Source organism: Ambystoma mexicanum, chromosome 5p (genome assembly GCF_040938575.1).
Source record: "Ambystoma mexicanum isolate Mex_15411 chromosome 5p, UKY_AmexF1_1, whole genome shotgun sequence".
In the NCBI taxonomy this organism is placed as follows: Eukaryota; Metazoa; Chordata; class Amphibia; order Caudata; family Ambystomatidae; genus Ambystoma; species Ambystoma mexicanum.
This window is the reverse complement of record NC_090930.1, coordinates 346,044,479-346,056,118: the sequence shown is the minus strand read 5'-3', so window position 1 is coordinate 346,056,118 and position 11,640 is coordinate 346,044,479. Positions and strand designations below refer to the sequence as shown.

At 48.1% G+C, this 11,640-nt stretch overlaps 1 protein-coding gene across 2 annotated transcripts; it reads left to right on the top strand.

Moving 5' to 3' along the window:
• Positions 1 to 232: 232 nt before the first annotated feature.
• On the top strand, positions 233 to 9,674 carry SLITRK2 (SLIT and NTRK like family member 2). 2 transcript variants are annotated; one of them, XM_069612768.1, is made up of 2 exons: positions 233 to 419; positions 6,319 to 9,674. In XM_069612768.1, exon 2 carries the CDS (start codon positions 6,368 to 6,370, stop codon positions 8,915 to 8,917), a length of 2,550 nt encoding a protein of 849 aa, XP_069468869.1. In that variant the 5' UTR covers positions 233 to 419; positions 6,319 to 6,367; the 3' UTR covers positions 8,918 to 9,674. The 2 variants fall into 2 exon arrangements, with proteins under 2 accessions (XP_069468869.1, XP_069468868.1); XM_069612767.1 differs by lacking the exon at positions 233 to 419 and adding an exon at positions 2,767 to 2,909.
• The last annotated feature ends 1,966 nt before the right edge of the window (positions 9,675 to 11,640 follow it).

Below are 11,640 nucleotides of genomic sequence, written 5' to 3'. Positions count from 1 at the left end.
AGGCAGAGGAAACCCGAGCACACACAGTCACTCACACACACACAGACTTTTGTCTGTCCTGCTCGCGGGGCCGTGCCTTCAGCTCCCCCGGCGGAGCTCATTGAAAGTGAGCGTGTTTCCCCAGCTCCCCCAGCAACCAGCGGGTGACGTCACGGAGGGGGCTGCTCGGAGCACGGCGGCGCGGGGGGCTGCTGAGAGAGAGAGAGAGAGAGAGAGAGAGCGCGGCACAGCGAGGCGGAGCGGCCAGGACGCGCGAGCTTGGAGGAGGCTGCGGCGCGAGCGAGCGAGCGCGCTCCAGAGCCCGCCACTCGGCTCCCCGAGCAGCTGCGGAGCGGCACCCGGGCGGCATCGTCCGGACCATGCCCGGCTGCGGCTGCACGAGGCGGGCGCGTGGGGACGGGCGCAGCTTCTCCTGATGTGTAAGTAGGCTCAGCGCCGCCGGCTTCCTTCTCCATCCGCCAGGCTGTGAGGAGGCGCACTTTATGCGGAGTCCTTGGCTGAGGTACCGTGCAATGCTTCCCGTGGAGACCCCGAGTGTCCATGCGCGCTTCCTGCTCCACGGCAGACTTCTTGTGGGACGTTGCGTGGGGTCGTCGCAGTCCTCGGGGTGCCTCTACGCCGCACCCCACCGGGCTTAAAAGTACTGCTGCGGAGGCGAGTGTGTCTTTCTTTCAGCTTCGCAGTTTGACCTCCTCTCTTTCAAATGTTTCTTTCCTCCAAAGGGTCCTGGCTCGGGGGCTCGGTAGCATTCAGTGCTGCTGCCCCTCTTGTTGTCCCCGGGGGATGGACCGTGAGAGGACCGGCCCACAAAGAGAGGTGTCAGGGCCCGGCCAAAAGAGGTGGAATTCGATGCTGCTACGGCTCCACAAACACACCGGTGAGGGCACCGGCAGAATGCAATACCGGTGACAACTAAGAGACCGCCGGAATCGAGGCTTAAGCCTCGAGGCCGCTCCGGAAAGGGATGAGTGCTGGGGGGGGCTTGTCACAGAACAGAGAGAGACCCCAGAAAAGAAAAAGCGGAGGGGCCTTGCAAGAGGGCAGAGACCCCAAAAAAAGAATACGCAGCACCGCCTTGCGAGAGAGCAAAGGCCCCCAAAAAGAATGGGCGGGGGGGGGGCTTTTAAGAGGGCAGAGACCCCAAATAATACTAAGCAGCAGAGCCCCCAAAAGAGAATAAGAGGCGAGGCCTTCCGAGAGGGCAAAGACCCCAGAAAAGAATACGCGGCGGGAACGGGGCCTTGCAAAAGCAGATAAAATAAGCGACAGGGGCCCTAAAAAGGATTACGCAGTGGGCCCTTGCGAGTAGGCAGAGATTCCAGAAAAAAGAGAAGGCTGAGGGCCACCAGAGAACTGCCAGAGCGCGGACAAGGATGCGTGGCGGGTAAGAGAGAGAGGAGGACAGGGAACAAGAATGGGGTGAGTTTCCCGAGTGAAGCAGGACTCTTGAGAGCGCAGAGACCCAAGAGAACGTTGTCAAGCGGGTGGCCCTGGAAGAATGCAGGCACTCTGGAAATGGACGAGTTCGCAGAGACGACCTGCCCCCCTCCCAAAAAAAAAGAATGAGAACTTAGAAACAACCCAGACCCACGCAAGAACAGGGAGACCGATAGCAATGATGGATGCAGGGTGCTCCTGAGAGGCAAGACCCCGGGCATTCGTGCGAGCGCAGAGATACCAAGAAGAATCAGGCGAGCGCGCTGATGCATGGGGAGTGGGCGAGCAGTGAGCCCAGAATCGCCCGAAATGATGACGGCGAAGATGCCCCGCAACCGGACGAGAGAGACCCATGGGCATAGTTTGCGGAGCGGCCGTCGTCTCCTGGGCGCACAAGTGCCACGAATGCGCGGGTTTTCTCTCACGCCAAGTAGTTCCCGTTATTCCCAGTGCCGGGAGGCAGAAGAGAAAAGGGGTCCACGATTCAGAGAAAAGGGAGCCAAGATTCAGAGAAACGGGGGCCACGATTCAGAGAAAAGGGGGGCAAGATTCAGAGAAAAGGGGGCCACGATTCAGAGAAAAGGGGGACAAGATTCAGAGAAAAGGGGGACAAGATTCAGAGAAAAGGGAGCCAAGATTCAGAGAAAAGGGGGACAAGATTCAGAGAAAAGGGGGACAAGATTCAGAGAAAAGGGGGCAAAGAGTCAGAGAAAAGGGAGTCAAGATTCAGAGAAAAGGGGGCCACGATTCAGAGAAAAGGGGGACAAGATTCAGAGAAAAGGGGGCCACAATTCAGAGAAAAGGGGGCAAAGAGTCAGAGAAAAGGGAGCCACGATTCAGAGAAAAGGGGGCCACGATTCAGAGAAAAGGGGGCCACGATTCAGAGAAAAGGGGGTCAAGATTCAGAGAAAAGGGGGCCACAATTCAGAGAAAAGGGGGCAAAGAGTCAGAGAAAAGGGAGCCACGATTCAGAGAAAAGGGAGCCAAGATTCAGAGGAAAGTGGGGGGGGGGCACCTTATCCCGTGGGCACCATTAGTAAGTCATTAGCTGGGAGAGGCACCTGCACATGGAGCGCGTGCGGTCTGAGAAGGAGGCGACGCACAGGCGCCTCATAGCACACACGCGGGTGGCGTTCTTTATCGAAGCCTTACTTCATTTTTAATGTACACTTAGCATTACGTTTTGCTGAAGCAATATACAACTGGCCACGCAATCATTTTGGGCATCTTAAAAATAGCCTGAGTGAGGCGGGGGCCGTAGATGGTTGCTTGGCAGCCCCCTCCCCCGCCCCTCACTCCGCTGGGCCGTTGGTGTGCAGCACGCAGAGGTGCTCTCTGTGCTCGATTCCAGCAAGCGGATTACCGGCGGTGCGCTGCGTGGGGTGCATACAGATGGGCGAGTTGAATTGCACAGCTCTGCTATTAACTGAAATGGAGCACATTCCCGCAGGGAACCGTCGCTGGGGGTTCAGGTAAAATGCGCGCGCGTTGTGCCCCCCCCCGACCCCCGGATAATTATATATTCTTTAAGGCGCAGTCGATGTGAGTAAACAACGAGTACACTATAACAGAAAACGAAAATGTGCAAGATGGCAAGTTACTTATCATCTGCTTACTTGCACCAGGTAAAAGGTTACACGTGTCAAAAGTGTGTAACCTTTACCCTGGTGCAACTTGGCAGCATCAGCTTGTGTGACATTCCCCAGCGCCAGGTAGCCGAAATGGGGCAAAGCGACACAGGCTTGCGATTTACACAACCTGGTCGTAATCTACACGGCCCAAAGCAGTTGATATCATTCGGCCGCACGATCACAAGGTTGCTCGTCCCTGGTCAGGAGGTATGCCCAGTATTCCTCCTGTGCTTTCAGTGGGTTGAGCGCGGGCGTGGGGGCGGGGCTGATTTGCATTGAGTCTTTGCAGCCTCCCTCCTGCTATGCTGTCAGAAAGGCTCGGCTATGCCCCTTCTGGAAGTATCATTTCTACCTGTCACGCTGTATATAATTCGGTGCTCTGCGCACCCCACAAACTAGGCTGTGTCTTTGTGTAAGTAGTCCTACTGCAAAGCCCCATATATGACCGAGCGTCTCTCAGAGGTATCCCACTACCCTCTACTCCCTCAATAATAGGGTGCAATTTTGCAGCAGTCCTACTGCTCGGATCGCTCAATAACGCGGCTGTTCCTTTGAGGAATGTTACTCCTTCTCGGCTTTTTGTACATAGTGCCATCGCTGATGCTGCAACTCGGCGCTATTTCTGCCCCTCTGGGAGTCTTTGTGGAGAAGTTCTTACTCCTCAGCTCCCCGTGCAATAGGCCGTCTCTGCAGTGTCCCTGCCAACCTGTTCCTTTATTAATTGCCCGGGCAATTCTAGCAGCAGTCCACCTCCCCCCTCCCCCCATTAATAGAGGATGTGTTTCTGTGGTGGTATCACTATTGCTCTGCTAGCCCAGTTATAGGATGTGTCTTTGAAGACACGTTGATTTTGCTCTAATCCACACTTCCCCCACAATAACTGGAAGTGCCTAGGCGGCGTTCCTTCTGCCCACAAACATATGATTGGTCTGTGCAGCGTTCCTCCTGCTCGGTGCACTCGGTGATAGGACAGGCCCGTGTGGAAGTACTGATACTGCTCTGCTCCCTTAGTTATAGCATGCGCCTGAATAGTCCTCAGGTTTTGCTGCTGGGATCCCCTGATAATAGGATGTGTCTTCCTGGAAGTATTTCTATTCCTCAGCTCCCCCACAACTTCTTAACAGAGGTGTTGCATCTGCTATGCTCCCTCAATTTGTGACTGCACCTTTGAAGAGGTCACCCACCCGTTCTGCTCCCTCAGTAATAGGTTGTTTCTTTGCAAAACTCCTTGCTACTAGGGTATGTTGTTATACGATAATTGATATTTGTGCAGCGCTTTTGTGTCATTCTAGTTTTGCGGTATTCATTTTGCTCATCTCCCTCAATGGCAGAATATGCCTTTGCCTGAATTCCTCCTGCTCAGCTCACTACTTGTCCTGCTGCTCTGCTCCTTAAATGATAGGATTGGATGTGAATGTGCAGTGTCCCTTCTGTTCTGCTTCCCCAGTAACAGGATGTGTGCTTGTAGGAGTGTTCCACCTGATCTCTTTTCACCAAGCGAGGCATGTGTATTTTTAGAGATGTTATTACTCCTCAGCTCCCTATGGAATATGCCTTCTTTGCAAAAGCCATACTTATCTGCTCCCGTATTAATTGCACATGTATTTGTAGAAGTATTCCCCCTGCTCGGCCCCATCAATACAAGGATGTGTTTCTGTGGAGGCATCACTATTGCTCAGCTCCTTGTAACATGCGATGGGTATTTACAGTATTGCTATTGCTCTACTAGTCCAATTATAGGCGGTGTCTTTGAAGAATCATTGATTTTGCTCTAACCCCCCCCCCCCCCCCCCCGCCTAAGTAACTGAATGTGTATATCTAGCGTCCCTTCTGCTCCTAAAATATGAATTGTCTTTGCAGCATTGCTCCCCCTCGGTCCACTCAAAAACAGGATGTGTTTTTTTAGAAGTATTGATATGGATCCGTTCCCTTAGTTATAGGATGCGTATAAATGTTCTTCTTGTTTTGCTGCTTGGACCCCCAGATAATAGGATGTGTCTTCTTAGAATTATTCCTACTCCTCTGCTTCCCCAATAAGTCTTAATCGAGGTATTTATTTAGCTCAGCCGCCTGTATAACAGGGTGCACCTGCAGTATCCACACTGCTCTCTCTCCTCAATGATAAAATGCACCTTTAGTAGAAGTATTCCCACTGCTCTGTCTCCTCAATAAGAGGAGATTTCCCTGTAGGGAAAGCCCCTCTGCTCGACTCCCTGCACAAGTTTGGTGGTGAGGGTAACGATGGCGGTAAAGTGGCCGCACTTTCGTTACCACCACTTTGCTGCACCACTGAATCAAGAGAATCAAGGTTAAGTGGATGATTTACCTCTAGCAAGTAGCCTGGGATAAATCATTCACTTTACCACCAAAAAACACTGGATTTACGTTGGCAGAACGCCTGATTACAGTCAATATTACAACATCCCCATGAAATCCTATGGTCAGCGACAATGTGGATTAACGCTTCCCTTACCCACTCTCATCCCGGGAGGATAAACAAACAATTCCTGTAACAGCGCCTCGATGCCAGCGGGCTGTGTGAGCGCTTTAAAAATGCAAAAAATAAAATACTGCCACAGTAAATATGTAGGAACCAGTCACACTGACGGTAAAAAAAGTTAGGCCTTAATTTCAATGGTATTACCGCCAAACTCATAAAGAGGCTCTATTTTTGATCTGGTCCGTCAATAATAGAAGGTGTATGTTTGCAATAACTCCTCATGCATGCCCCATTCCTGCAAATATAGAAGTACACTTGACAGCTCAGCTCCCTTATGCCTTCATAGTTATGCCTTTCTATGCCCCCCCATAATATGATGTGCCTTTGCAGTCAGTATTCATTCTCCTGTCTGTACTCTACCTCAGTAAAACATTGTCATTGTAGAATCATTCCCCCTCGTCTGCTCCATCAATAGTGTTACGTGGCTTTGCAGACGTTTTGCTTCCAATAATAACATTTTTTTTGGTAGCTGTATTACTTCCCCAGCTCTGTTATGTTAATTATACAATGTCTTTTTTTTAGAAATATCATCTTGCCCTGCTCCCTGTCTAAAAGGTTCTGTCTTTGCAGCAGCATTGCTCCTGTTCTGATCCTTTTATCATAGTATGCGTCTTGGCAGACATATCCATTGTGTCTACTCCCTATGTGCTTGAATGTGTCTTTCCAGAAGTACTGCATTGAAATAACTACCAGTATATCACTTTCACAGCTCTGTGTCTAACAGGATGCTTGTGTCATTTCCTTCTGCAGATTTGAGCGCAGCAGGTACTGGGTCTGGGACCGAGGAAGGCGCCTAAACATGCTGAACAGCGTCCTCCTACTAAGTGTATTAACAGTAGCTGGGTTCCTCAGGACAGAGAGCCGCAAGAGTGCTAAGGACGTGTGCAAGCTGCGTTGCCAGTGTGAGGAGAAGGAGAACGTGCTGAACATTAACTGTGAGAACAAGGGCTTCACAAGCGTCAGTCTTCTACTGCCACCACAGTCCCGCATCTACCAGCTCTTCCTTAACGGCAACTTGCTCGGCCGCCTTGACCCCAACGAGTTTGTCAACTATTCCAACGCAGTCACGCTTCATTTGGGCAACAACGAGCTGCAGGAGATTCGCAGTGGGGCCTTCAACGGCCTACGTACGCTCAAGAGGCTGCACCTTAACAACAACAAGCTTGAGGCACTGCGAGAGGATACATTTGTTGGTCTGGAGAGTCTTGAATACCTGCAGGCTGATTACAACTATATCAGTGCCATTGAGGCTGGCTCTTTTAGCAAGTTGAATCGTCTCAAGGTTCTCATTCTTAACGACAACCTGTTGCTGGCCCTCCCCAACAACGTCTTTCGCTTTGTATTGCTGACACACCTGGACTTGAGAGGGAACCGGCTTAAAATGCTGCCTTTTGCTGGGGTGCTGGAACACATTGGTGGTATCATGGAGATCCAGCTGGAGGAGAACCCCTGGAACTGCACATGTGACCTGCTCCCTCTAAAGGCTTGGCTGGACACCATCAGTGTCTTTGTGGGGGAGATTGTGTGTGAGACCCCATTCAGGTTGCATGGCAAAGACGTTACCCAGCTGTCCAAGCAGGATCTATGTCCAAGGAAAAGTTCGAGCGACTCCAACCCTAGGGGCCAACACCCTTCCTTTTCAGACCCAAGATTGCATAGACTCCCCCCGACTCCTAATCCTGCTCTAACCCCCACCAGGGCACCAAAATCCAGCCGCCCCCCTAAAACCCGAAACCGCCCAACTCCCCGGGTCACGATTCCTAAGGACAGGCATATCTTTGGACCTATCATGGTGTATCAAACCAAGTCACCCGTCCCTCTCACATGTCCTGATACCTGTGCCTGCACCTCTCAGAGCTCTGACAGTGGGCTGAATGTGAACTGTCAGGAGCGCAAGATCAGCAATATTTCGGAGCTGCAGCCCAAACCCACCAGCCCAAAGAAACTTTACCTAACTGGTAACTATCTCCACATTGTGTACAAAAATGATCTCCTTGACTACAGCTCTTTGGATTTATTGCATTTGGGAAATAACAGAATAGCTGTAATACAGGATGGTGCCTTTTCAAATCTAACTAGTTTGCGTAGACTCTATCTCAATGGCAATTACCTTGAAGTTCTCTACCCCTCCATGTTTGATGGGCTGTACAGCCTTCAGTATCTGTACCTTGAATATAATGTCATCAAGGACATCCTGCCAAGCACTTTTGAAGCTTTCGCTAACCTGCAGCTCTTATTTCTCAACAACAACTTGCTCAGATCGTTGCCAGATAATGTGTTTGGGGGTACCTCCCTCACTAGACTCAATTTGAGAAACAATCATTTCTCATACCTACCCGTGAAGGGAGTGCTGGACCAGTTGCCAGCATTTGTACAAATTGATCTCCAAGAAAATCCGTGGGATTGCACCTGTGCTATAATGGGTCTGAAAAACTGGATTGAGCAATCCAGCTCCACCGTCGTAGTCCACGAAGTCACCTGTGATTCACCAGCAAAGCACGCAGGAGAACATCTTCGATTTCTTAGGAAGGATGCCATATGCCCAGATAACTCAGACTTCTCTTTTGCCACAATATTGCCCGTGAGCCACAACACTGCCACGCCGCACCCTCTCAGCGCATCCCCAAGCTCATACATTGAAATGCACTCTGAGGTCCCCCTCTCAGTCTTAATCCTAGGCCTGCTTGTTGTTTTCATATTATCAGTCTGCTTTGGGGCAGGTCTCTTTGTATTTGTGTTGAAGCGGCGCAAGGGAGTACCGCATGTCCCCAGCAGCAGTGGCAACAATTTGGACCTGAGTTCATTTCAATTGCAGTATGGGTCATACAACAGTGAAACCCACGACAAGACTGAGGCACACGTGTATAATTATATCCCCCCTCCTATAGGACAAATGTGTCAGAACCCGATCTACATGCAGAAGGAAGGCGACCCTGTGGCATACTATAGGAACATGCAGGATTTTAGCTACAGTAACCTTGACAATAAAATGGAGGATCCATCTAGCCTTGCATACACAATAAGCACTGCTGAGTTGCTGGAAAAGCAGCCCACACCCAGAGAGCATGAAGTGCTCTACCAGAACATAACAGAGAGGGTGAAGGAGCTGCCAAGTGGCGGCGTGGTCCACTACAACTTTTGCACCTTACCTAAAAGGCATTGCATGCCCTCCTATGAGTCCAGGCGCCAGCACCAGGACGTTCTAAACAAGACTATATTATATGGGACACCCAGAAAGTATTTTTCTGAACAATCAAAACCGGACCACCCATTGCTTCCAGGAAAGTTGCGGACGGAACCAGATTACCTCGAGGTTCTGGAGAAACAAACTGCAATAAGTCAACTGTGAGAGGTGGGCTTTGCGTGCGGTGCTTCAATGTGGCCCTTGGCGTCTGAACTGAATACATACAGGTGCATTTTAACAGGCATAGTATTTGTTCCCATTGGTAATAATTTTACTGGCATTTGGAAATTTGTGTTCTCGAGAACTTTCATGGTCCTTTCCTAAGTTATTTCTACACCCACCCTAAGTCCACAGAGCCACAATTGAGCAATTTGCTGGTGATTCTGCATTTTGCTCTTTTGTTTTTCAACTAATGGTGGGTATATGACCTAATGCTCCTACATAGAAGATCCTCGAACATCGTATGGACAATAACCATTATATGTAAATAATATTACACTATTACTTGAACTCATTTACCAAGTACAGCAGCCGGGCATCACTTTTTGTGTTAAAGTGCCTTTGCACTTTAAGTAAATTACTTAATTGTTGCTCTTAGCATTGAATAATGGAACCTATTTTAACGTGATGTATTTTTGGAAATTAAAAAACAAATGTAAAATTGATCTACCTGTATATGTCAACAGCATTGAATCAGAATACACATTCTGATTTCTATGATATTGACGCTATTTTATATGAAAGATAAAACGATCTCACTTGGGGTTTATAAGCTGAACTGTATACCGCCTTTTTTTTTAGCTTTCTGAATATGTGCATTGAATCCAATTTAACGTAAGTTAGCAGCGTGAGACCAACTACTTCAATTGAAAATAACAGTTTATTAATAAAAGTAATTTCATGTGAAGATATACCAAACTGACCAATCAGTGCAGTCGATTTAGTGGTGATGTAAACACTTTACTGTGATGGTGATCATGCTTGTTTTATTTTGGAGCGCGTGCTCAAATGATATTAAGTTACAGAGCCGATGTTCAACCGGCCGTTTACATGATGTCATACAGGATGGTATGATTCAGGCTCTGCACCCCATATCAAATATTCTTACAGATGGATTCATCTGAATTTCATTGTGACTTAAGAAGTGGGTTCGCCTTTAATGGGCAAATACATGGTGTCTGTTACAGCAGAACAAAGAGTTGGATGATGCCACTACACGTGGAACACCTCCCCATCAGCACACATCGCCCTCTCTGCATTTCTTCTAAAGCTGCACTCCCAGAGCCCATGGCTGTTTGGAGGTAGCAGGCCTTAGTTTCTTACGCTGCAGCTTTTATGGGAATGCCCATACTTTTTAGTGTGCCATGAAAACTGTGTTCTAATCAAACATCCTAAGCATTTGAATCACTGTCCCTAGTATCTTAAGAATTTTGAGATGCAAACACAAGCGTCACATTTAAACAAGTCTCCCTTATTTACAACAAAACCAGTTTTGTTTTTGTCCATTGTAAATCCTTATGCAAGTGAGGTGGTGCTCTGCATGTAAAGTAGGCCTGGCTTTTGAATTCCTTCCTAAAGCAATTGATGGGGGCTGAAAGGAGCACACTGTTTCCTTTTCATAAATTGGTCAGCACACATAATAATCCTTTATTACCATGCAGGGGCCGCAGTGGACCACTGGCTGATTTTTAAATCTTTCCAGCACCATTTCTCGACTTTACCTGCAGGTTTGAAGATTTATACAGGACAAAGACGGTGTTCAAGAAATGATCCACAGCTTGTTTCTGTGACAACGTCCAGAAAAGGAAAGCAGTATCTTCTAATTTGAAAACCAGCTGGCACTTCGCATAATGTTCGTCATCTTGGCCCTCTGAATCATGCCCTGAACTCCAAGCCTCTGACAGGATTTCACAAAGCAGCTTTACTTTGATGACACATGCAAACCTGTTACACATATAAGGGTTGTTGCTGTTTATGAGCAAGACTTTCAAGGAAAGGGCGCGAGAGAGCCTAGGATGAAGCACACTGCTATTGCAAGAGTGCCCCTTCTTTGTCAAGGCCCAGCCGAAGTGTGAGACAGCCTTGCAGCTTTTTCTGATTTTACTTGCCATTGCCTTTCGAATATAGTGTGTGCTCATTATTTCGGTAGCAAAGGCAAGTTCACAACTATTTTTACTTACACATTATGAAAATAATTGGGATAGGGAGAGAAACAAGGAGTAGAACGAGTACAATCTGCTATGAACATTTGCATAGCCAGACTGAGGTCTTTGTGCCTGCGTTAGTCGGGGTGATTGTTCCTAGGCAAACTTAACTGGCATGGCGAAGGGTGAAATAATGACTACAGGAAATGGAGGCTGTGAGCGGGAACTCCAGCAGATGAAAACCTTTTCACACGCAAGGAAAAAAGGGTACATCTCATGATTATCACAATGTTTTATTTTCTTTCACCATCCTTCAGTCTTCTCTTTTTTTATGTGTAATTGAAGTTCACAGTACACGTTAGATAATGTATTTCTTTACACAGAAGGTTTTGATTGGTTCTCGTAATTTGAATCGTTTACCTAATTACTTAGTATGGTTGGATGGAACGTGGACTTTAAAAAAAATGGCATTGCTGAGAAGTGCAGATTTTGAGTCTGTTATTTTCTTAAAAACAGAAACTATTTTGAAAACAAAACATATTACTCATGTTAAATTAGATGTTCAACGAGATTACCACTCTGCCATGTGGTAAATTACAGCAGTACTAGAATTCTGTATTAGCAACTTGTTGCATGGCATAACCACTGCAGGTAATTACATCGGCGGAACCTAAATTTGTTTTAATGGTATGCAGTGCCATGATTACTGCCGGTAATAGAAACATACCAGGGGCAATCCTCTAT